Below are 27050 nucleotides of genomic sequence, written 5' to 3' on the forward strand. Positions count from 1 at the left end.
AGGGAACTAGATTTCAATAAATAATGTTACTTATCAAGGTTCAGAGGATAATGAAGAATTGCCTACTTTAATGGTCACATGTTTCATTTCTAAAAAAGGAAAAATTACTCTCAGGAATGTGAGGAATTTGTTAAAAGAATTTAAGAAAAGAAAGCCCAGAATAATTCTTACAGGATAGAGAAGTTAGCAAAGGAGGAGAATAAAAACATTCCAAGAATTAGAACAGAACAAACTCCTTAGGGATTAGTCACTTACTATTCATGCTCCTATCATGGACTCCAGTCCTATATACCCTGCTAATAATGCATTGCATTTTTAAAACAAAAATTGCAAACACAAAAAAATACACATGCAAGCATGTAGGTTCATTATGGGCTTAGCCACAGAGCAGTATGAGCACAGAAAACGATTTCAGAATGTCTAACACAATCTACTCTGCAGCACTGCAATTGCCACAGTAATTAAGTTCTTTTTATTTAGTATTATGTAGTTATAGTCCCAATCTTTTAGTGCAGAAAGATTTAAATATGAATTATCAAACTGAAATTTAAGTTCAATAGCTGTTCTGCGGCAACACACCATTTAATTACATTTTTTTGTTACCTCATCAAGTGAATCACTAACAAGGTGTGTCCTCCTCACTTTCACATTTAAGAATAACATATTCATGTCAGGTTTCTGTCTGCGAGAGACTTTATCCACAAGGCTTTGCTATTTGAATGAAAAAGAAACATTATACATGCAGTATCTTCATTTAAAAAACCCAAGTGCCAGGCTTATTAAATGTAAGAAGTTCTCAGTATCTTGCATTAAAGACATTTCCCTAACATCGTGGCTGCTTCAGTATCTTCTAAGAGAAAAAGAGTAATTTCTTCCCTACTGCAGATAGCACTTGCACTATATTTGAACTAATTTATCAGGAGGTTTAACAAGAAAGCGGCAATTGGGCAGCAACTTTTTCAACCTTCCAAACGGTTGAAAATATATATTCTGGAAATGGCTTGTGCTTTAATTAGCTATTCACAAGGTATATCCAGCAAGATAGGAATGGATAGCTGGTGGTTCTGCTACACAGAGAAGTGAGGAAAAGAGTCTCACCTAGCACCTGTAGAAAATTACCACTAAAGGAGGTAGACAATGCCTCTTTCAAAACAGAAGAGGCTGCCCAGAAGCAGTACCTCTTCCACGACCTGAAAGTATACAGATGAATCTTGGTCTTCCATGACAACATATCTTCACAGAATAAAATAGGAAACAGTCCAAAATTCTCATAGAATTCATCTTCCTCACTTATCTTATTAATTTAGCATGCTAGCACACTATGCTGGTTTTTCAAAAGAGGAAAAGAATAAATAACTCACTATAATTTTCTCTACAAACTAGTATATATAATCTTCCTGAAACTAAGTATGCAAAAAAATTAAAAATTTAAAAATCCAGCGGGGAAATTTGTAGACTAGTCATAGTTAAATAGCTTACATTCTTTTTTGGGGTAGTCTGAAATACTAGAAGTTGTAATGACAGGTTGTGGGCACTACCAGTCTAACAAAAACTTACTAAAATACCAAGTCACAAGACAGAAACATTTCTTGCTAAGTGACTTACCCGTGCAATACTTATCATCTGTTGTTCTGAGTCCCTTTGAATAATAACTTTTTTTGCTGCTATAGAAATAATAAATGGGTATTGACAGAAAGAAAACCTAAAAACAAGAGAAAAGAAGATAAAATTTTTCCTTTTTATCATATAGCATATTGTTTTTAAGAATACAAGAGTGAATTATTCATTACCATTCAGTAACTACTTTCCCTCCACTGACAGTAATTTGCAAATAGCTGCTGGGTTTTTTTTTTTTGTGTTATATATATAGATACTCAATTCAGTAGAACAAACTGTTACTTGCAAATACTGCTAGAAACTGTAATAATAATGCTTATCCTAAATAAAGCTCATTTTAAATTGTTTATTATTAACATCAACAGACCTAATAAAAACAGTCATCATCTGCTTGAAATACTAAATTTTAATCACTACATTGAATTAAAGAGAACAACAATATCTTCTTATTAAATAAAAGAAAAACATCTATCTCAGTGCAGCGTTCTCAGGCAAAGAACTCATTCTCAAAGGAACTGATTTTCCACAGGCCCTTCAGATTTATGCTGGGGTTGCATGTGTTTAGGATTTCTAAAATATCTGATCCTAGCCACATTCCACTGCAATCAGAGAATAAAAATGATTTTGAAAAGTGTCAGAAATCATGATTAAAAGAAATCATCAGTGAAAGATTTTTTTATTATTGGTTATTTTGGTAAGTTTTTTTAATTAGCTCACGCATCACCTAAGAGGAGTTCATATTGAAATAAGCAGAGCCCACCTGGTCTTTTGTAAATCTTAATCAAAAATATTTTACCAAAGTGTGTTGACTTAGTTAAAAGAATTCTGCATTTCAAAATATTCCATATGGAAGGTAAACAAGGACTTGCTCTTTGTTGTCAGGTTGGGGGGTTTTTCATTTGGTTTTAAGTGGAAAAACAAGGAGTCAAAAGATGTAAAATTGAAAAAAAAGTGTCCTTGTAACAAACTACCAGAACTATATATACTTTAAGAACAATTATGTGTCAAGCAAACTTTGTTTTGACATAATTCCCAGTGCCCCAGCTAACTGAAAAGAACTGGAGCAGGTGGAAATTCCACAGCCCTTTTATAAGATTGGTTGTGGGTGCCAAGACAGCCAGATGGTGCCAATAGGGGGGAAAAAAAAAAAATCAAAAAATCATTTGAAGCTCAGCAATATTCATATTCCAATGCTTTGACTGAGACTACGCAAGGCTTACTGCACATGTTTTGCTATCATGTGTCACGGGGTTTTGGGGGAATTGTTTTATTTATTTGGATTTTGTGTGGTTTGTTTAATTTGTTTGGTTTTTCACCTTCCCAAGCAGAGTATCAGGTATCAGTCAGAAGCCTAACCTAAAATACCTACTTTAGTGGAACAAATTATGGTCTCCAAGTTTTCCCCAACTGCTGCTAAAGGCAAGAGACATTGCACACACAATAAACAAAAAGCTACATTTAGAGGGCTGATGTCTTAAATTAGCTTACTGAAAAGTCTCGAGATATGGGGAAATTTTGATTGATCTTGTGACTTAAGCTGTAAAGAGTGAGTGATACACAGTGATATGCTGAAAAACACAGCTAGGCAAAAAACCGCTTTTATTAACAAAACATTAATAAGATTTTGAACTCCAGGAAAAAGATGAAATGTCTATTTCTCTAGATGATTCTAAATCATACTGCTGGGCTGCCCCTCATAAGGCGAGAAACACCTTTGCAAGCTTTGAGTCTAAAGATTTAAATTGTGTGTTTATTTTCAGGAAACAGAAACACTGCGATTGATTTCACTGGAACAAATATGGTTGGAGCCACATATATACATATAATTACATACATGTTCATCATTAAGTGGTAAGTATGCCTACATCATCACTGTCTATGAATGTATTGGAGGCTGAAATGTTTGTAGTAAGACACGATTAGAAGTCTCTGTCCATAATTAATAAAGTTATTTTATTATCATCTATATTTTACATCTTTTCTCTAGTTTGCAAGGCAGAATGAGATTTATTCCAGTCAATCTAACATCCATGTAGTAGCAAGTATAACAAGCAGTAGCTATACTATGTTTGTCCGGTAAAATACAGTATTCAATGTGGATATATATACACGTAAATGGTATGTATACCATATATACATACACTATATATATATATATTCACTATATTTAATATAGATACACATAGCATAGATACAGTGCTTTAAAATACTACTTAACAAGAAACAACCTCTTACCTGTGAGAATTCCCATAGCATTGCCAGTTATGATATTCTTCCATAAGATCAATATGATCAAGTGTAGAATTATAGAAATCCGTATATGAAATAATGGGAGGACTGATCAGACTATTTGCAGCATCTACAAAGAAAACATAAAAGTCTTTTAAAACAGTGTCTGTGTTCAGCATACCGCATTTCTTGGCATCATGAGCACCAGTGAAGTCAGAAACTTCATTACTATTATTTTAGACTTAGCTTAAACTAACACTAATAAACAAATAACTTAGCAACAGAATTTAGCTCATTCTTAGCTACAGAATTATGCTATAACATAACACCATATGACAGCACATTAGTTGTTGTAGAAAATAGTAAACCCTTAGTTCAGCCCACTTATGATAAGGGTACCTCAATTTGACTCTGGCTCCCCTATTGACACACACTAAATTGAGGTTTCACAGAGAAAGGACATTATGTTCTGCTGAAAATGATGAAAAAGCAGTTTGATAAATTAAAGTGTTTAAGAAATCCACCTAATTTCAAACACAGCTATGGCTAGAACATCTACATGCTTTCCAGTTAAAAATCACCTGTTTGTGTTGGATGCCTTTTGCAAAAGGCATGGAAAGGGAGGGGCATAAAACATAGTATGCAGAGATACACCTATTTCCTCAGGCAACTACTATACCATGTGGACTCACCTGTACATAACTTAAGTACTTGACCAAACGAAGAGAACTAATTCACATTTAAGCTATCTCACTGTGTAACATTCATATAATGTCAAACAGGTAATAAGTTTTCTCTATTTGCACTTCAACATGGTTTAATTTTGGTCAGTCAGACACAAAATAGTGTCTTTTGATTTACTAAATAGCTCTTTCTCTAGAACTAAGGAACTGGCAGCTCTTTCACAGATGACTACAAAACACATATCTTGGTTTTAGATACAAATGTGCTTATGTGCCTAACTCCAGACAGGCAGGATTATGCAGAATGCTTTTAAATACAAGTGTTGACAGTGAAAGAATCTTAATTCCAATCTTAATTTTAATTTGATGGCTTTATTTTCTCCTAGAAAGGAGAAAGTACATGCTCTAATCACCAAACTATTTGGCATGAGTTGGTTTGAATTTGCAGTGATCAGATTTAAGAGGCACATGCATTGCCTAAATTCTCCTGGATGCTAAATAGTTCTGTGGGGGTAGGCCAGTTATAGAAGAAGTTCTGGCAATTACAAATTTAAGACATTTCTTTTACAAATCTAAGGGAAACCTTAACCACTGGTTACTTCTGAGGATTTCTGTTGGAATGATCTTGAGTTGTTGTCACAGGAAAATGATGAATAGCAATTATCCTCTACTGGAAAGCAACAGAAGACTTTCTTTGTTGTTTACTACTTTCATTGTAGTTTGTAAAGTCTCACCCAGAAGAGGAGCAGTAAAAACTATCCTTTCTCTCTCTCTCCATATATATTCAAACATTATATGTACACACAAACATACCTATATAAACATACATATGCATACAGAGTTCAAGAAAAATACCTACTAAATAAAGCCAGGACTTTTGTTGCTGATGGAATCCACCAGCTACATTTCACCATAGGTGGAAATTCTTCAGGTTTTGCAGGAAACAGACGTAAAGAAATGAATTGCAGTAACCTGTCCACCACCTGCTTGAACCTCCTCTGTGAAATCCTAAAACAGACATGCTGCACTTACTCTCATGTTATCACTGTCTACACTAGAGTTTATGTTATCAGATTTCAATGTTATCTTCTAAAAAACATGCTTTTGTCCTATACGTAAAAACAGAATTAGAAAAAGTTTGAAGAAGCGTGCTTTTAAATATTGACACTTGGTAACTCTCTTCAGTGCATCCCTAACTATTGCTCTGTGGAAAAAAAAGCAGCACAATAGAATCATTATCTGTTCTTGACTCTTAGTAAACTAAACAAAAATCCTTATCTATTTCACTCCATACTCCGAATACTGAGGAATTCTGATTTTTTTATTTTGAGACACTTGGTCCTATTGAATTAAGAGGAAAAGTACTTCATATACTTGTGACAAGTGCACATTTTCAATTATGTGCTGTACCACTTCCATAATAGCACAACAACACATGTGTAGGCATGTTAAAATACCCTTTTCTATACAAGATCTCTCCTATTTTAATGGTTTCCATTTCTAATCTATGTTTCGATATGCCTATTGCATCCCTAACCAAGTGTGCAAACCTTATTTGTAAACACCAGTTCAAATGAAATCATATTTTACCACAATTTCCATCCTTGCAGAAAATAAAAAACTTTTACTAACAGGTTCCCTAGGAGATAAGGGAATTGTGAATATGGACATACTTTTTTTTTTTTTTTTTTTTTTTACCCCAAACTGAACCTTTTGCACAGTCAGTACAAGGAAAGCAATCTGCATACCAACTTGGAAGCCGCTCTTTGGGCAGTTACCCCCATATGACTTGATTAGTGAAGTGCTATTAGTTATTTAAATTAATTACAAATCTAATGCCCTAACCACACTCTCTCACCACCTGCATTACACTATGAAGCAAGGACTCTAGTTCATTTGTAGTTTTCACACAATACAGTAAGATTACATTATCTTTTGCAAATTATGCAAGATAAAACTTTATTTAAACAAAGATCACATTTTTTTTTTCATAACACCATATAAACATGTAACTAAAAATTTACACACAAGGTATTTTGCATGTGTTATGGAAGAGTAACTTCAGCAAGTTATTTTCCTGTTAAGACTTTTTTGCATGAAGATATTAATTTTTATACATTATACACATATTGCATCTATAAATCAGTATCACTTAATGGACTAGGTCCATATGTACTTTGAAAACAACAAAAACAATGTCTTTAGTCAATTAAACTAACTTTCGTATAATTTATAAAACAGTCAACACCAATGGAAAGACAAAAACAAATTTAAAATTCCATTTTTAGGATTACAATTGTTTAATTTTTTTTTTTTTTTACTTTTTAGACCAGTGCACTAGGAAATGATGGTCAGCTTCTGTTAAGGCTGCTATCTGTCTTAGCAAGTGAGCATAGATGACATAAGTAGAAGTGTTACTAAATTGAGGATTCTGAAAAAGATTAAAAAAATGTGTTAGGTTAATAAACTGCATAAAAGGAGAAAAGTCATTAGGATTTTTTCTTATGTTTGTTGTTGCCAACACAATTCAATTACACAGGAAATGAATTCACAAAAATAGCTGTGACAGAGGTAAAACTATGGGAAAAAATTACTTGCAATTTCTAGCCCAATAAGAAATACACAATTGCTATATTGTAAAAGGATGATTTTTTTTTTTATTTATTTTTTTCAAAAGAAAGCCCACAGGTAGCCCAAAGGCAGTAACTAATGTATTTTTCTGGATTATCCTTTACATTGTAGCACATAAATTACACTTCTCTCAGAGATGGGCTTTTCATCTCTGTAAAAAGCATTCTTGTAGCTTCTGTCTATCTGGACGTCAGTCCCTCTTATCTGAGTTCACACGTTCCCACATTTCAGCAGGAGATAGCCCTTGTAATTCACAGTTGGTATACCACCCCGTAGAAGAAAACTATTGCCTCAAAAAATGAAATTACTACCTGATATTGTCAAATAGCAGCAAAAATCACTCCTTATGTGGAGAGGTGTTGCCTACACTGGCAAAATTTACAGGGGAAATCTGCTGCAAATGCAAATCACCTACAGCAGCAAAGGTAATAGGTGAACTCAGACAAAAATCAGACAATGCAGCCAGTTAGATAAACTGGAGAAAGTCTGCTGGATAAAATGAACACTAGAGAAAGTTATAGCAATATCAGAAAGTTCATATACTGAAACTTTCAGAGTTACAGCATACCAGTAAAGCAAATCTGAGAATAAGGATGAAATAAGAACAAATAACATGGTAAAACATTTGTTCTTTCAACTCACAAAATAACAGGAAACAATTACCTGTCTGTTAGTTCATGGTTTTAATCTATGCAGTCTTTTCCCATCAACCATCTTCCACTAAAGTCCCACTCCCATCATGCATTCCTTACACTTCTTCCATAGTTTATTAGATAGTTTAATACACTCTTATAACAGGAAATTATATGTGAAGTATCACAGCTATACAAATTATCTTGTTTGCATAGTATACTGGTTTATAGATTATAAGTTAAGCAGACACATTTTTAAACAAAAAGACTTTTTTTCTTACCTGCAAAAGTATACAGTATGCTCTAAGATCATCTTTTGTTCGTGGCCTATGAATGAATGCAATAACAAACAGAACCATATGAATGCATAATTTACACACATTAGGAGTCATGAAATCATGCACAATTTTATTTTGCTTGGTCAATTTGTACAGAATACCGTATTTAAGAATCTTCACTGCTCTCAGTAATTGAAAAGGATATTTACAGATTCCAACAACTCCCTAAAGGCAGCAGGCTATTTTATCATCTGTTTTTTGTAGCATAAGAGAAGGCCAAAAAAAGGTCAGATTTGAAGAATAATAGGCTCCCCAAAGAGGCAATTCCATGCTATTGTCTATCTTGAGTCACACCACAGATGAGTTTATTTGCCCTGTCTTTGATGTCTCCTGCAAGAATTCTTCATAAACTTCTACCACTGCAGTCTCTGTACTTCTTGCCATTTATCAAGGCTTTTACATAACCAAAAGCACACATGCAGCAACAGCACAGAAAAAGTAGCATAAAATGGAAAAAGGAATAGCCAAGACCTGGATCACATGTGAGTCACAACAAGGCACTGTCTCTTGCTGTATCTTTTTATGAATTAACTTTGCATTCTCACTTCTATTACTTCATGCTAAGAAGTCATCATCGTGTTGTCATCTCCAGAAAAAATTTCTGCTTCTGGGTTATCCCCTTCTGCATCCTGCACTGCTCTTTCTATGCTGCTGCCACACACAAATGGTACTGTGAAGTAAACTTCAAATCAGGGAGTTACCCTAGTTGCTACTGGGAGGCGGACAATAAGTTTTACCCTAAATAAATTCCTTAATTCATCTCACAAATCAGATGTCCAAAAGAATGCCCTGGCAAGAAGGAGCTGAGATTTGGTGAAGGAATGTATGGCTGGGTCTGTATCTGCCTCCCAGGGGTTAAATGTCAGCTGACAGAGTTCAAGATGCAGATTTGCCAGGCAAAAGGAATTAAGTTCTTATGCATCAAATAAGTTGCATGACAACATTTTCTTTCTTTGTCTAAAACAATGAATACAAAACATCAGTTTTACGTGCTGACATAGTACTAATGCAGACATCTGTAATAATTACCCTGTCCATTCTTGTAGCAGACCATTAATTATTCCTTTTAAGACTGACTTCTGAACATCTTGAGGCTACGGAAAAAGGAGAGGAAAAATCAAATCTGAAGTAACTATACATATTCAATACAAGATATTGTACAAACAAATAAGTTTGTTTTGCTTGTGATTCAAGACAGCTAAGAAATCTTTTGTGTTATGATGCTGACCTCCTAAGTATCCTCCTCACTGATTATTAGCTGAGGCCCAGGGTTGTGCCAATTGTGGTTCACTTAAAAACTGTAAATCTACCACAATATAAACTGTGCTTTACAAGTAGGAAAAATTTCCTCCTCTTTTACTAGAACAGCTTTCATGATTCTATGGCAAATTCTCGTGGGATTGTTTTAAGTGTGTTTTGAGAGATTCTTCAGAAATCATGCATATCTGAGAAGAATTTTGGTATAAATTGCTTCTTAGCATATTTCTTCATTGAAATAATTGTTACAATGTTTTAAAACACGAATTATTTTCTTCTACTTACAGTATTTAATAAGGCATCATAGACAACATCCACAAATTGTGCATCGATTCCAGAGTCCTCAACAGTATTAAATGGAGAATTGGTATCTTTCTGTAAGTTAGATAATACATGAAATATTTTGGTTTTTAAATATTTCAAATATTTTAATCTATCCTTGAAAAATATAATTCTAACAGCAAGTTTAAGAAAACATATATGACTATTTTCCTTATCAAAACAAAAGAATACAGGTTTCTTTAATTAATATGTGAAAGATGAAGCAAAACAACAATAATCCTACACATTGGCAATATTCAGGTAATTCCATTATCTTGCCATTCTTTTTAAAAATGTAAGAGGTCTTCAAATAATGAATTACACTGAGCTTTCATCTTTTATCTTTGTTTCTGATCCATCATCAGACAAAAGCAATGACCTTTTAAACATTCAATATTTGTAACGTAATTAGAAGTCACCAGTTATTTTGTCTAGGTTCAGGCCCTATTGTCCATATGACATGTCATAAGCACAGTTTGCTCTATAATAGGCAGGAAATATTAACTCAGCATGAATTAAGAAACACAAATATAGCTATTTCCCAAGAAAAACCAAGCATGTCATCGTTACACACAAACAGCTCTACTAGATCCCATATCATACCCTTTTTTAGGGACAGAGAATTTGTGTTTTCAGATTTGCCTGGGTTTCCACATTAGTTTGGATGTTTTAAAACTGTAATTTGTGTAGAAAGTATCCACACATTCACAGTGTCACAAAACAAACTATGTACTGGAATTTTAAAGCTTCACATAAACTTGAAATATAGTTACTTAAACTGGAATCAATGAAGAAATGCAATAACAGGTTGTCTAACAAAGGTTGGTGAGATCATGACAAAATGACTGTAGTAGCCTTGAGTAAGTGGTTGCAAGCCTTTAACTGATATTTTTGTAAACATTTTGAATATGCAAAGCACTGTAATTATTAAATAGTATTATGAATTATTTTCTACCTTAAATGCAGCATTTATCTCCAGGAAAGAATCAAATGTTGTAGAATAAAAATAATGTACAGCTTTCCAATCTCCTGATGCCTTAGACTTTTCCACATCATCCCTAGAAAGAATACATTAAAATACTGGTAATATAAGGGTTTGATCTTGCCAGCCAGTTAAGACTCTAGAATATACTGTAACTCTAAGTTTTTCTCACTAAGCACACTTAGAAGACAGACAGCTATAATATCAGTATCTTTCTAACATCTTCCTTGTCATTTAAAGATCATGGTATTATAAGAGAACAAAAGCACAGTTTGTGTTTGATACACCTGAGCAATGTCTTTTATTCAAAATGTTAATTCACAATGTCACAGTTCAGTATGTTAAGACAAATAATTAGCAGAACAGCATTATGCTGAAGCTACACTAACATGAGATAAAATTTCTCAGACTAATTTGTTTAAGTATAAAAGCTCCTAAACCAGTCAAATTCATTACCCTTTCTACAAAATTTTATTTCTCTTCAAATATTTCAAATAAAACAATCTTAGGCACACGACAAGGTGGTCACTGGTGACAGCCCACATGGCTTCACTACAGGCAAATCGTGCTTGACAAATGTGGTGGCCTTCTACAATAGGGTTACAGTGGTGGTGGATGATGGAAGTATGGCTGATATCATCTACGTGGACTTGTTTAAGGCCTTCCCCTGGAAGCCCCTTCCTCTTGCTTTGCAGCAGACTGTGCAAGAAAGTCTCAGCATGGGGAAAGCAAAACCCAGCTCAGTGTAGAGAGCAGCTGCCAGATCCAACAGAGAAGGAACTAGCCATTCCTGGTGGATGTCAGTCATAGGAGAGGGGCAATGGAAGGGTAGTAGGGGCTCAAAAGAGAGGATTAAAAGGGACAGGACAAGAGCTAATGGTTTTAAAATGCAGGAGGGTCCATTTAGATTATAAGTAGTAATTTTAGATTATAAGAAGTAGTTTTTTACAATGAGGGTGGTGAAACACTTCCACAAGTTGCCCAGAGAGGTGCTGGATGGCCCATCCCTGGCAATATTCAAAATCAGCTGGGAGAGGGCTCTGATTTAGTTGAAGATGTCCCTGCTTATGGCAGGGAGGTTGGACTAGACGAGCTTTAAAGGTCTCCTCCAACCCAAATCCATATTAGGTTGGACTCAATGATCTCAGGTCTTTTGCAACCTAGTTTATTCTGTGACTCTGATTCTATGATTTAACACTGTCCTGCATGATATCCTTGTCTCTAAACTGGACAGACATGGATTTGATGGGTGAACCACTTGGTGGATAAGGCATTGGCTGGATGGTCTCAGTCAAAGAGCTGTGATCAATGACTCAGTGTTCAAGTAGAGACCAGTGAAAAGTAGCTCAGTTGTCAGTGACAAGTTCCTCAACTTTTCAAATTCTCCTTTTCACTTCTTGCCTTTCCCACCAAATACACCAACAATCAAAAAGCATTCCTTTTCTTCACTGAATGCACAAAATTTCATACGTGGAAAAAAGAAATCATTGGTATTGTAAACAAAATACCTTAGACTGCAAGGGATTTTACAGCCTACAGTAAGCCACACATTTTTTTTCCAAAACTAAACATCCACTGAATTTCTAGCTCTGAAGTATATGTTTTGCCATTTTCTGTATGGAACAACACTTCAAGCTAGAAAAAAATTATTTTGATAATTTTCACAGCAACAGAGTTATCAATCCCACCATCACAACCAAACTCTTGTCAGTCTTACTCAACTGCCATTAACAAAATCAAATGTATGAAGGTCAAAATGAAAAAAAGCCCAAAGAAAGAAAGAAAAAAAGCACACAATTTTAAGAACACCAGCGTAACTTACTGAAAATCTTTCACAGTTTTGGTTCGGGCGGGAAGGGAAGGTTCAGGAGGAAACGGTGCTTTCAGTTCCTGGGGCAATGTATCTATAGACATGCGTTGCTTCTGCCGTACGTCGAGGCAAATAGGTGGTAAGTCTCCTACTAAAAAAAGGTAAAGCAGAATAAATACAATGCAACTGTATCCATAAATATTTAGTTAGTAAAATGCAGATATACAGGAACTAAAAAACCCACAAAACTCAGTGTTTGATCCTACATCTTTAAACAATGATTTTTCTTACGATTTGCACATCCTAAACATGACGGAAACTTTTACTAATTGAAAGAAATAGCAGTGTTGCCCCCATTGTATTTACAATATAGATTTTAAATATTATAATACATAAACTGCAACAACGGTGTGTCCCACAGCTATGAAAAATCTCAAGCAGAACCACACCGAAGTCCAACTGTCATACAAGGACAAGACTTCAGTCCATTTTACTGCACTGTGACATATAATTTTATCTAGAGCTGACTGTGGATCATCTACTGCCTCCTTAAAGAATCCCTCCAATAAATTAAATGGGAAAGGCAAACTTTTTTGTCTTATAGAGAATTAGTGAAACAATAGCATCTTTGACCATTTCTTCTCAGTAAATTTGGATGCCTATTCTAGTACAGCCATCAGCGCTTTATTAAGGTCTTTCTATTCTACTCCTTAGTTTCTATTTGATAGTATCAGGTTAGTGTGGAAGACTCACAGTGCAGCTGCTGTTAGAGGTGAGATCAGGCTGCTTCTATATCAGACATAATTAGTTCCAAAACATACCCACTGTGGGCCAGATGTGGCCCATCATTGACACTGGTAGCACCCCTCTGATAATATATTAAAGAAAGGGTAAAAAACACTGCACAGCAGCTGAGAGAGAGGAGGGATTAAGGGAAAAAAAAAAAAAAAAAAAAAAAAAAAAAAAAAAAAGAGAGAAACTCCCCTGCAGATGAGTGGAAAAGGAGAAGGAGGAGCTCCAGGGTCTGGTGCAGAGATTCCCCAGCAGCCAGTGGAAAAGATAGTGAAGCAGGTTATCCCTCTGCAACACCACGCTGGAGCAGAGATCCCCCTGCAGCCCACGAAGAGCCCATGCCTGAGCAGCTGCTGGCAGGAGCTGTGACCCATTGGTGACCCACACTGGAACACTCCACTCCTAACGGACTGTATCCTGTGGAAAGGGCCCACATTAGAGCAGTTCTTCAAGAACTGCAACTCATGGAAAGGATACATGTTGGAAAAGTCTGTGAAAGACTGTATCCTATGGGAGAGCCCCCGTGCTGGAGCAGGGTGAGGAGGAAAGAGTAGCAGAGTTCAAGTTTTATGAGCTGACTGTAATCCCCGTTTCTCACTCATCTGTGCCACTTGGAGGAAAGAAGGCAGTAGAGTGGGGGAAAAAGGAGGGAAGCTGAGACTGGGAACAGTGGAGTATGGTTGGTCAGGGCAGGGGAAGGTGTTCTGAGTTTTGATTTTGTTTTGTTTAACTGGCAGTAAATTAATATCCTCAAATCTGCTCTGCTTATGACAGTAATTGGAAAGTGGATTCCCTGTCTTTATCTAAACCCATAAGCTTTTTTATCTTATTTTCTCCCCACATCCTGTTGAGGAGGGGGAGCAGTAGAGCAGCTCAGAGTGTGTCTGGCAGCCAGCCAAGGTAAACCCACCCAAAACACGAAAAAAATTTTCCAGTGCATTTCCAACACTCATTTTATGACAAATATCCTCAAAGTGCTTTTTTAATCTGATTTATACTGCACATTTATATGAATTGTGACATATGTTTGGGATAAAAGACACTATATAAAATAAAAATGTCCTCAAAAGTCAAACATATTTAACAAAAATCCTCTATGAAGGATCCTTATGTCTAAAAGCTCTCTAGGAGCTCTTAAGCCTTTTTCAAGAGCTGTTTTTTTTAAAAATTAACTAAACATCAAAGTATATCACTACTCTCTCCCTACTCCATTTATCACAGCAGGGAAACAGATGCTAACAAAATCCCAACATCCCAAAAACTGACTCTTTTCACTCATGCTAATGACACAGAAACTGTCATTGTGACTTAACTCAGCCACCATTCATGAGGTAACAGATCAGAACTGTCCTCAATCCCCTGAGTATGGCATCAACTACAGATATGAAACCTTGTCCATTCTCACAACTGGAATTTAAAGCTATTTGAAGAGAAAAGTAGTAATTTTAAAAAAAACAGCATGGACAAACTTACTAAAGTAATTCAAGCCAAGGTGCCCAACAATCCCACCATGCAAGTGCTCTGCTATTGTGCATCATTTTCTGAAAGCAAGATGGACTGACTTCAAAGAAACTAAGACTTTGTCTTATTTTTATATTCTGAGAATAACAAGCCATTTTCATTTATCTCGTTCTCTTCTCAATTTTAAATGGATTTTAAAATTGAGTTATAACCTGTTGAATTATAATCATCTGAATACACTGAAATGAGGAAAATATTCTTTTCAAATCTGCTGACAGAAGCTGTTTCTCATTTCAGCAAACTGAGGCTGCAGGTGCTAAGCTGCATCCTGCCAGCCATGCAATTTTCTTTGAAATATGTGCAGTTTAATTTAGATATGCTAAAACTGATTTTTAACAAATAGGGCCAACTTCAGTATGTTTTGTCATCATTCAAGTTTATTTATAAATAGATTTATTTGCTCATTTGCCAGTCAAGAGTACTAATTAAAATCTGTCATGAGCTGCATCGAGGAGAAACTTGAAACTTTACTTATTTAGTTGATAAGCAATAATAACACAATATTACGAGAGAAAACAATCATTTCTGGCTTCTTGCCCAGTTACACCAAGTAAAAAGATTCAGCAATGCATGGCTGATTAAGGAATGATCAAAAACTCTGGGGAAGAAAATCTCATTGATACAAGGCAGAATTGAGTAGTAGAGGGAAGCTCACAATAAATTAATTTACAACAGCAGTTATTTTCATGGTGACCAATACAGCTGCTGGCAGATAGAAATTTTTGAGGCAGTTTAAGGAAACAAAACTTATTTGTATTTGTAACATCAGAAAAGAAATATATCAATCTATTTAATATATAAATTTCATCCCACACCATTGTTACATTAGAAGACCTGTTATATATGGCAGCTATGTAGCAAACAAACATCTCCCCAGCTTTCATGTTCACTTACCAGCATTACCTCTTCCATACTTTTGTTTTCAGTGAAATTCACATCCTTTAACTCAAGACTAAAGAATTACCAGTATATGCCCATAAATATATACATCTACATGTGCTCAGAGAGATAGCACATGTAAAGATACAAATATAGACAGATATATATAAAAACAAATACATCCCAAAACACCAACCATTATTCCTGATTGCCAGAGCAAAAGCAGCATTTTTAACTGAGACATTTGTTTCAATTGTTACTTATTCCATACAATACTGCCTTAAAATATTCACCTTGCACTGTTGCTAAAAATAATCTGGTTTTATATAGGCAAGTTACTCTGAAAATACCAGAATATCTGCTCAATTTTACACACTGAGCTGTATTTCAAGAATATATCCTTGGCTATAATAAATAGTACCATGCATTAGTGTGGTGAAAATTAACAACTAAGTACTTATGAGGCAATAATTACAACTGGGACAGTATTAGGTGCAGCAAAACTGAGGGCATTTCAAAAGAAAAGTGTTCAGAGTTTACCATTCTCGCCAGGTACCAAAACAAAAAAAGCAGGAGGGGAGGAGCATATTTCTTCTGTTTAGTGAAATGAATTCTGCAAGAGGGTACTGTATTTTTCACATTGCTTGACCCAATATTAATTTTACTTTGTCCTAAATTTTCTTAAGCATCAGGCTTTCATACTGTAACCTAAGATTGTACTAAGTAACCATTCAGACAGAAGCTGGACAGGAAACAAGACTTAAATAATGAAAGACAGCAGCTTGGAGTCTGAATCAACTGCATGCATGTTTCTGGTAGAGAGGCTAGCGGCTGAGTAGTTAATATTGACAGGGAGTCACTTTTAGTTTTTGAGGAAAATAATGTCTGAGAAAGGCAAAATGTTTTATTTCTCTGAGGACTTTTAGACTGCAACAATAGTTCAATTGCTTCTTTGCAATTCACATGTAACAAGTTCTTTAAAATACAGAGGTGAGAGCAATGGTCACCTGAAGTTCATTTTCCAACTTTGTTACACCACTTTTTAAGAATCAGCAGAGCCCTGACCTGCTTTGCAGCATCTACTTTTTGCCTTACCCCACGTATTGCCCTCAAGAACACCGCTCTGAGCTCAACTCTGATATGTTATGCAGCAGTGGGACAATTCTTTTCTGGTCATCTCCAGCCGCTGTGGTTTCCTCTGTGTAGTACAAAGTGACTTGAGCAAAGCCCAGAGTCCTGTCCGAGACATGATTCAAACAAAATTGCCTTTTGTGTTTCTGTGATTGCCCTCCTTTTGGAAGTAGAAAGCACCTCTTTAATCCATAACAAAAATTGATTAAAAAAAAAAGAAAAAAAAAGTCTTGTACGACTTCTAGTTTTTCAGTATAAATAGAATAGATACAAAGATTCTTTTAGTAAGGATCCAGTGCTGCAAGTTATAAGCCACCTTTTCTGCACAACTTCGAAACTGACAATACCTGTCAATAGTTTTAACTCGCACTACTGAAACAGATCTCTTAATGCAGTCTCTTTTTTTCTAGCCTCAAATTCACTGAGTGCTATAATGACTTAGCCAACCACAGCACAATAAGGCTGAAAGGGACTTGCTCAGAGACAAAATCAATACAACCCTGACAAATATTTGTACAGCCTCTTCATAAAAGTCCTAAATTACTGAAATTTCATATCCTAGCCCAAAAAACTAATAAAAATCCCAGGTCTAGCCACAACATCATCTCATCTAGGCTTTATGATTCTAGCCTACCAAACTGAATACAGAGCTCCACTTTATCTTTTCATCAGTTATTGTTTTACCTCATACCACAACAACCTTCCTTCTTGCCTTTAAAGCGCTTTAGAACTTATCAATCTTTGCCTGTGCATTTTGTGTCAGCACTGGCCTTCATCTTCACTGAAAAACACCATCCCTCAGCAACTGTCTCCCTTAAAAACCTTATCCCAGCCTCAGCCCTGACATCCTTCAGATGGCAACTGAAAAATTTTCTCCAAAATTCTGACACAATTTCTAGAGACATTGTCTGACTGCAGTTAGACAAAGAGTATATGTAGATAGACTACTGAATCAGTAACTTTCTTTAACTTCAGACAGTTATTTCATCCTCCATGTCTATTTGTTTTTTTCTTCTCCAACCTGTCCCTATGACACAACCTCTACCGAGGACGGACTATCATATATATCACTGCCTGCCTGTACAATGTACAACAAAGCATAATTTAAACTAGACTTCTAGATTTTCTGGCACTACCACAATACAAATATTGGCAGAAAAGTGAGCACCTTCTTACCTTGGTAACTAAGTAACACAGGGCTTTTATTCTCTTACCGGTTTTGATGTTGGGTATAACAAGTTGCGTAGGCGAATTTCTGTTTCCGATGCCTTCTTTCTTTTGGTTGATAGTTGTGATGAGATTGCTGAAAGTGGAAAACTGATTTTTGGCTCCTCCCTCCAACCCCTGTAATTAATACGACAGTATGCTATAAAGGGCTAATACATTACTGCAAGAGTAATCTCACTAGTGAGGTATTACACAGAATTCCTTTAAATCTTGAAATCAGAGAGGTAATAACTAAATGAGACATAAATAATGATTCTGCAATTTTGTTTCAAATTAAATCAGGAGAGATACCACAAAATTCCTTTTCCTTACATTAAAAAACCTCAAGTATTAATTTGCAGGATGTGAAGATATTCTTGGATTACTGTGAGGAAAACACAATACACTTAGAATGCTGACAATATTCAAACTGTCTGTATCCAAATGTCTAACTACTCCTATATTCCTCCCTACATCTAGCTCAGTTTAAAGAGATGAAAGTGTCACATTCCTTTTTCCAAATAACCCTAATATACCGAAGTATTCTTGAAAAATTTCCCAAGACTTGAAATGCAGAGCCAAAAATTCTAACTTGCTAATAAAACTTAAATACTGACTACCTGGGTAAAACTCCCAAATGATTCCAAATTTCCAGCATCTGCTGCCACTTAAGAGAGGCTAACCAACAAACATTTGTTAACACAGTGCTAAAAGAAACTCCCCTTGAGTACCTGTACGTGTTGCCACAAGGAGCCTGCACAAGCCTCTGATAAGAAGTGTTGTGTGCTAACGTGTTTTAACAGTGAACAAAAGTGAAATCACACAACAGACTTCAAAAATATTTTGCCAGTTAGTCTATTTTTACACTGGTTGCTATTAGATATAGTTATTTACTCTTGAACTTGCAAAGTATGGGTGTGCTAAGGGGTTTGCCTAAGATGACAAAAGTCGCATGATGAAGATTTTAACTTTTATCTCAGCTCCAAGTCATCAGTTGATATCAGGAAAAGGCAGGTCAACTCAAAAAAAAAGATACACGCTCTTCCCGCACATCATGATTTTCAGCTCACAGCAACCTAAAGACTCATTTGCTTGATATCTGGCATCTCTGCTCTCAGCTAGAAAAAATGTTTCCAAGCAAATCAAAACTTTAATTCCCATAACGAGAATAAACCCCCTAGAATAATTAACATAACATCCTATCAAAATTTTTATGCCAGTACATTTCCCTTTCCCCTTAAGAGAAATAAATTTGAACTACAACATGCAGCCAGAGTTCTGAGGAAAACACTTCACTTCCACCACAGCATCCTGAAATATCACCAGGAGGCTAATAACACAGCCCATAAACCTACCACACCACAGTGTACACAAGTTGGTACACTGCCAGGAATTTTAAATAACTGTGGCACAAACAGCTATTTTTCCATGGCTTATAACTCAGTAAATTACAAATATGAACAATCAGCAGGACTTCTAGCTTTAAAAATACCTAGTTTCAATTTCTATTTCCAAAATCCTTGTATGAAACAAACATTCAAAAATAAAATGGAATTACCACAGCAATTTTCGCATTAACTTTTTCTTTTGTTCTATAACCTTTGAAATATCATTAAGATGCTTCTTAAGAAATTACCTGGCACATGACTGGAGAAAAACAGACCCTGAACAAACATTACTGACTGAAAAAGAAGTTCTAAACTAATAAAGATCTGAGGTCAATCTGCTCTGTCACAAAATGTATGCTCCAGGTAGAAAACCTCTGAAACTTGGACTAGTCTAGTTATGATGACTAGGAAATATATAGCATAGATAATTGGGAAAATGAGATTTATGAAATAAATTATTGTGACAGCCTTTTTGACTGACTTAGCTTTTCAAGGCCATGCCACTAAAATACTACAGGTGAACAGTTATTTGAAAACTTTCTTCTTAATGCCACCTCCCTCAGAAGTGATCATAAAGAACAAAAATTGCATGTGCTATAACTCCATCATCCTGCTTCAAGTGCAGTTCTAACAATGCTAGACAAACATATGGACAAAAGCTTTATTGGAAGGCCCTGGAGGAATACTGGGAAACTTCATGCTCATTAAAGAGGAACTCCGACAATTCCTGGGGAGTAATCTAGGACAAGAGCACAGCACCATGTCATACGTACAAATTTTGTGGGAGGTCATTGAGCTTCTGAGCCTGAGACTCTACACACATACTGCCATCAGAAAACTGAATATGCACTCCCCTTGCCCCTCCCCATCATTAGGACTGAGTATGATTAGAGGGAGTAAGTGGATCAAAGTAATCTTCAGTCCTGTTTTAAGAGCATATTAATAATTCACAATTCTGTTAGCTTCTTAGTGGAAGTTTTCCAAAGCATTACACCCTCCATAAGACTGGAGAGGTAGTAGCATTATATTTTATAAATGTATGGTTTTCATTATTGAAGTTAAATTAAATGATGAAAACAAGTAAAACTGTTTGCAAAGACCACATACAGACCGCCCTTTGGAAGAGGCAAAAGACCGTCTAGAAGAGTTTCTTGAAAATTCTATGTTAGCCCTAACATTGCTTATTTAAAAGCCACATGAATATGTTTAAGATTAGGGAAAACTAAAAGACTTTCTTCCCTGTGGAGGACGCTCATTACCAAAAGGCAACTGACAACGCAACAGCCTACACAAGAAGCAGGATTTCCCCTTCCATTCATAGCTTGAAAGGTGTAACTTTGGACTGGTTTTGCTTTACAGAAGTCTGTTTGTTCCTGCATACTAGGGAGCAAGTTATTTACCTTCCCACGAGTTTCTTTTCAGAATCTGAATACTGACATCCAAACCATCACCCCTTGTGCATTATTTCCAATCACCATTTGGACCATAAGAAAAGCCTGAACTACTTGCAGGATCAAGTTAATTTATTCATGGACTAATTTAATCTCCACAATGTTCCTCAGAAATAACAGAAAGAAACAATCGAACAAGCATTAAGCAACACTCACTTTCAGCTGTTCCATTAGAATTTTTAATTCAAGAATTTGTATTAAAATCATGCTATATACGATGAATGTCACAACATACTTCACTAAGCCCTGGAATTAGATGTGTCAGCTGGTCACAACTGAGGCTTAGCAGACCAAGGCTCCAATACCTTCTTTACAGCTACTCAAAGATCTTGCAAAAGCATACCAGCATTCCCTGTCTGATGTATTTCAACCAAAACTGGCATTCTGTTACAGAGAAACCCAGGGCTATGGAAGTGTGTCTGACATCTCTCCACAAAACTCTCTCTCCCTCTCCATAACATACATCTATGGTTTGACCCCATATACAGCTCTTTGTGAATTCAAGCCCTGCCCTGCATTTGACAAGCAGTCACATCCAGCCAGCTCTGAGCTCCTCTGCAGCAGGTCAACTTAGAGAACTTATGCCTGTGGGCAGCAGTTCGGAGGTACATGAAGGACATCCACTACAAGGAAGTTCTCCTGATTCTTTAAGGCAGTTGGGATTCTCCATGGCTCTCCAGGTGCACACATTTTTCATTAGCTGAGCTAAGCCTGACACATTTTAGGCCAGCACTTGTATCTTTATTCTAAGGGACTGGCATTTGCCATTCAAAGTCCGGAGATTTTCAAAGGTAAAAATAACTCCTGGGCACTTATCCATCACAGACTTCTCCCACCAAATTGGTATTTGGGAATCACAAGAACAAACAAATTCTTCCACATTCTGACAGATTTGCAAAGCTGAAAGCCTTTCAGAAGATTGGGACGTTTAGACAAAACATAAAATTGGCAGAATTGCTCCTAGGAGTTTGCAGTTTGCATACGATTACTTAGTTCAACATTACAATTATTTCCCGACATTCATAAATACTATATGGTCAATCTTTTAACATCAAATTAGGTAAAATGCTAATTTCTAGTAAGTCAGATACTTATCAAAACTGTTGAACTAAAATCTCATAAGTGTATTATTTAACTACAGGATTAGTAACGTTTTTGCGCTGTTGTTGGACTGAAGTAACTTGCCCCAAATTTAAACGCTGAGCTACGTAAGATATTCACCTCATGCCAGGAAAATTTTATGTTTTGTAACATTGTATGGTCAGCAGAAAGAAAATCGCAACTACGGTTTAATTAAAAATGTCAAAGGAGTTTTCTGAAACGAAATTCTTCTGGCAAATACCCTTCTCCCAGTTTTTTATCCAAGTTAACTCATTCATCATTTCATCAAAACGTTCTGTCATCGTTGCTTCAACATAAAGTAAAACCCGGAGAAGAGTTTTTAAGAAAAAGTTAAAAATATAGAACTATTTCCCATGTAACTCTCTTGTGTAATGAACTGAACTAAGTGTAATGAACTGAAACCCTCCACCCCCGAGAACCCTTAATGAACACTCACCAGTGCTGCAAACCCTCAGTCATGACTAACCCGACAGAGCAGACCATTGTAAAATGTTAAAGAACTATAAGCGGATGGAGAATTTATAGCTTCATTATGTCACTGCTTACAGACGCACTTGTTATTTTTAAGAAATTTGAATGAAAGCCTCTCAACGGAAAAGAACATGAAAGAAAACGAACATGATGCTTCCTCTCTTCCCTCTCCCTTCCCAAATAAAGGGGCAAACACAGCAAACGAACACGGAGCGGCATAGCCGGTCCTGGTCCCCGGGCCGGTCCCGGAGGCGGCTGCCCGGGCACTGACGGGACCTACCCCGGCAGCCGCGGTGGACGCCGACGGGATGGGCGGCAATTTCCCTCGCTCCTTTTCCTTCTCCTCTTCTTCCTCTTCTTCCTCCTCCTCCCCGCCGCCCTCCTCGGCTGCCAGGGGCGCGGTGCTGCCCTGGCTCAGCTCCCCGTCCGGCGGGAGCACCTCGCCGGATCCGGGGGGCAGCTCTGCTGCGGCCGTGGCCGCCGGCGGGCTCTGCAGCGACATAGTCCCGTTCCTGGCCGCCCCTCAGCTGCCGCCGGCACCTGAAACCCCGCGCCCTCTTCTTCTGCTCCTCCCTCCCGCCGCCCCCGAGCGCCTCCGAGGAGCTCCCGCGGGCACCCGCAGCGCCGCCGCGGCACTGCAGCACCCGAGCTGCTCCCGGGCGCCCAGACACCCCCGCACGGCGGGGCGGGGCGGGGCGGAGCGGAGCGGAGCAGAGCGCAGGCCGGCCGCCCCCGCCGCGGCCACGGCGAGGAGGGGGAGATCGGAACGCGGCGCAGCTGAGACGGCGGCGCCGGATCCACCGCCCGGGCGTCCCCTTGGTGTCCGCGCCACCTACAGACCGCGGGCGGGAAGAGGGGCGGCCTCCGCCAGCGCCATGTTGTTTATAGGCGGCTCGTTGAAACGCGCCTGGTGACCGGGGCGCGGCGCGGGGGCAGCGGAGGACACGGCGACGGAAACTCCGCGGCGCAGGAACCGGAGCGGTGCCGGCCGGGCAGCCGGGCTGGAGCTGGGGCTGACCCCGCGCAGCCGCCCTGGAGAGGGCTGCTAGGGTGTGGGGCCACGAGTAATAAATATAAACGAGTAACAAATACAAACACACAAGTAATAAATAAATATAAATATAAATATAAGTCTGGGGTGAAAGGCCCTCGGCGCGGGTACCGTGAAGGCACGCCCGCTCCTCCTTCACCTCGGGCGGTGCTGGGTGTCGCAGGGGCTGTGCTGCCATTGACACACCTCACACGGGCCTGTCACCTCATGGCACCTTCCTCGTGCCTTCAGGTCACGCTCACACGAGGAAAATACAGAAATCATAGAATCGTTAAGGTTGAAAAAGCCCTTCAAATCATCAAGTCAAATCTTCAACCAAATACGACTGTGCCCACTACACCATATCATGAGGCCAAAACCTTATTGTGAAGGACTAAACCATATTGTGAGGAATGAATGTGTAATGAATGTGTGAGATGCAGTGCTGAACCAAAGTCTGTCCTGTCTCTGTTCAATGGCAAAGCCATGGCAATGCCAGGGGTGTGCAATTGGCAGGTCTCAGCCCTTTGTTTGGGCAGGTCTTGGGAAGCCTGAGGCAATACCCACTGTTGGAACCTCTGTGTGGTTCCCTGGGCATGCTGAAGCTTTGCTATAATTGTATGAAGAAAAATTGTCTTCAGAAGAGGTGCTATGTTGAACTGGTTGCAATATAGACCAAATGTAACCAGCTCTTGGCTGTATGGTGCTGAACTGCCCCTTGGCTTGGTATGTGCAGGGACAGGAGCCCTACTGCGTGTGAGGGGACCATGTTGTGTACCCCAAACTACACCAAATTTAAGTCCTTCAAACCATTAGCTGCCAGACAAAACAAGTTTCTTTCAGATCACTCTAATCTTGTGTCTGAAGAAGAGTTTCCTTCCCAGCTTTAGGAACAGAGTGTGAATTGCATTACAGACCACTTGAAACAAATCTTCAAAACAGTTTCTCAAATGGAGGTAAACGTGATAGTTTTTGTGTAGAGCATTGGTTCTACACAAGTAGCTCCTGCAGGAGCTGTGGGAAAGATCTCTGTAAGCAGCATAAAAGCAAAGGCACAATAGGTACTGCAGTGTTAATCTAACACACTGAAAAATGCTTTTCCTTTCTGAATGAACTGGCAGACTTGGAGTTTTTTATGTTTCATGGCTTTGTCTCCTTACCAAATTAAATATGAGATCTGGTTTTCCAAGAAGTTCACTCTCCTCACTGTGCTTACTTCCCAGTGGCTCTCAGCAGTTTGCATGAATAAGTGGCCTGCTGCACTTAAACAAAGCTCCCCAAACACTCACTTATCTTTTTCCTTTCCATGCCAAGAAATAACATAATGATAGTAATTGCAGCAACTTCAGTACAAGCAGCTTTACACCCAGTGGCAGTCCCTAACTAGAAATAATTGGCACAGCTGTTTTGTGGAGCTGTGCCGGCTTGAAACATGGAAAGATATGCTCCCTTGAACTTGTAGAGAGAGATGAAACAAAGAAAAAATTAAATGTAGGAAAGCAAGTATAGGAAGAAACTCATATTTTTTTTTCTGTTCCATTGAGCTGTAAAGGCCTGATTTTTGACAGCTTCAAAAACACTGAAGTAGCCTTCTATCAAAAGTATCTCTCAAAAAGCTAATGCAACATCAAAGACATAAATTTTGCTGTCCATACTCTCCTGTGCTATTTGAAGCTGAAGCACTCTATTGAACTAAACTAATTAAGGTGAATATTTTGACTCATGACAATTATGAAAATAGGCACAAAAGTACTGTTAAAAATTTCTTACTATTTTCGTAGGAGAGTAAAGGGACCACATACTGAAGGAGAAGAAAACACATTTTCCTACCCCTAACAAATGTAGAATACATTTAGTGCCCAGGGTTTGAAACTAAAAGTATTTCAGTATAATTCATAGATCCACAAAACAGTCAAAGATGTAACCACAGAGGTGAAGGACATGTCTAAACTGGCTTTCAGTTTGCTAACATGGATGGGTGCTAGCTGGGAGCAGCAGTGCTGCATGTATTGAGGCATTGCATGTAGACCCTTCAGTCGTTTGTTGCCAAAATGATGAACTGGGGTAGTGGGCAATGGAGCAGTCAGAAAACAGGATAAAGACAGTCTTTTAAAACACAAGATCTGTAGGATATACAGCATATACAATTTTCAAAACTAAATGGAAGCATGCAACTGCCGTTCTACAAACATCATGAATTTGTTGGCCAGATGGCCTGGGAGTCTTGACAGAGGACCATGCACATTCAATGACTGTATTTTGAAGGACCCTTTCCTTAATTTTTTTAAATCTCTTCTAAGCTGCTTAGAAATCTGTAATCACATGGTGCCAGCTACCTCACAGTATTTTTTGGTGATAGGAGGAAAGGGGAAATTCAACTGAAAACTGTTGCTCATGCCAAGCACATGCTGCCTGGGCCTTCACATTCCCCCTGGTTCCTGGCTGAGTTTGCAGTCCCACTGGACCCCATGCTGGCATGCCATGCTGGCTCAGATAAACGTATGTAAACTGCAGTTACAGCCCTGAATGGTTATGTGGGAGACATAGGCAGGATATGACCATGAACAGATTTTCTTCTACATATGGAAGAACAGTCCTGCCTTAGCAGGGTGTTGATCCTTTCAACCAGAAAAAGACCTTCTTGACAACTCATTTTTAAGTGGTTCAAAAATATGTTTCTTCTATCCAAAGAGTTTGAGTTTTCAGGAAGGGGAAAAAGTCACCGACACATCTCTGTGCAATGACGTGGCCAGGCACAGACTGCCACTAGGAATGACAGATGGAACCAAACCAAATGCTAACATTTGTTCACAAATGATTAGTAAATGCTTACAAGTAATAGATATACTCACAGAGAGTGGCATTTGGGAGTGATACACAAAGGTAAAAAATAAAGAGGGCTAAATTCCCGGGCTAGTATCTTCATGACAAATGAGAGTATCTCACATGTTTGTCTGCAGTCAGAAGTCAAATTCAGTCATAGCCAAAATTGCCTCTGGTTCAATTCAGTAACATTAGGGGCAAGTTTGGCACAGTATTGGATTTTCCCTGGTCCTCAAATGGTTTACTAGTATTTGCAATCAAATAGTGTCAAATATCTCCAGTGCAAACTGGTATTTCAGGAATTGAAGTGACCTGTGTCCTTTAGAAAAGGTAGGCTGAATTTTGCTGTTCAGTTGGTGATATACTCTCATCACACATCTGTACTGTGTCCCTCTCTTTTACTTAGTAGTCCTGTTTCTTTCTTTTCACACCTTTTGAAGATCTCGTACACTTCCCCATACAAAATATTTGGACCATTAAACAGATGTGTGCTTTGTAAGATAGACCCTGAGTGGGCACGAGGGGAAGCACAGAATGGCTGAAACATCAAAAGAGGAAGCAAAGCTGGAGACAACTTATTTCCTCTCTATGGGAGTAGGCGAGAAAGAAATGGTTGGGAGTTTTCCAACACAACAGGTTTTCAGCAAAACATTTCAGTTTCAACAGAAAGACTTGATTCATCGAAATGGAAATGTTTTACAAAGAAGCATCTTTTTCAATGACCTTTTAGCAGAAC

At 37.9% G+C, this 27050-nt stretch overlaps 1 protein-coding gene across 1 annotated transcript in view; it reads right to left on the bottom strand.

Annotated features, from left to right (window-relative positions):
- The window catches only part of HECTD2 (HECT domain E3 ubiquitin protein ligase 2), a 36738-nt gene extending 13718 nt beyond the window's left edge, over positions 1–23020 (bottom strand). The window contains exons 1-12 of the mRNA XM_027899872.1: positions 22742–23020; positions 18038–18167; positions 12513–12651; positions 10664–10766; positions 9673–9762; positions 9160–9224; positions 8074–8119; positions 6851–6960; positions 5389–5537; positions 3853–3976; positions 1606–1702; positions 604–711 (exon numbers count right to left, since the gene is read on the bottom strand). Coding sequence (XP_027755673.1) covers positions 604–711; positions 1606–1702; positions 3853–3976; positions 5389–5537; positions 6851–6960; positions 8074–8119; positions 9160–9224; positions 9673–9762; positions 10664–10766; positions 12513–12651; positions 18038–18167; positions 22742–22963 — 1383 coding nt within the window. The 5' untranslated portion in view covers positions 22964–23020. The remainder of the gene's footprint in view (positions 1–603; positions 712–1605; positions 1703–3852; positions 3977–5388; positions 5538–6850; positions 6961–8073; positions 8120–9159; positions 9225–9672; positions 9763–10663; positions 10767–12512; positions 12652–18037; positions 18168–22741) is intronic.
- Positions 23021–27050: the final 4030 nt, after the last annotated feature.

Source organism: Empidonax traillii, unplaced genomic scaffold, assembly GCF_003031625.1.
Source record: "Empidonax traillii isolate 1590-97213 ecotype Southwest subspecies unplaced genomic scaffold, ASM303162v1 scaffold693:size341962, whole genome shotgun sequence".
In the NCBI taxonomy this organism is placed as follows: Eukaryota; Metazoa; Chordata; class Aves; order Passeriformes; family Tyrannidae; genus Empidonax; species Empidonax traillii.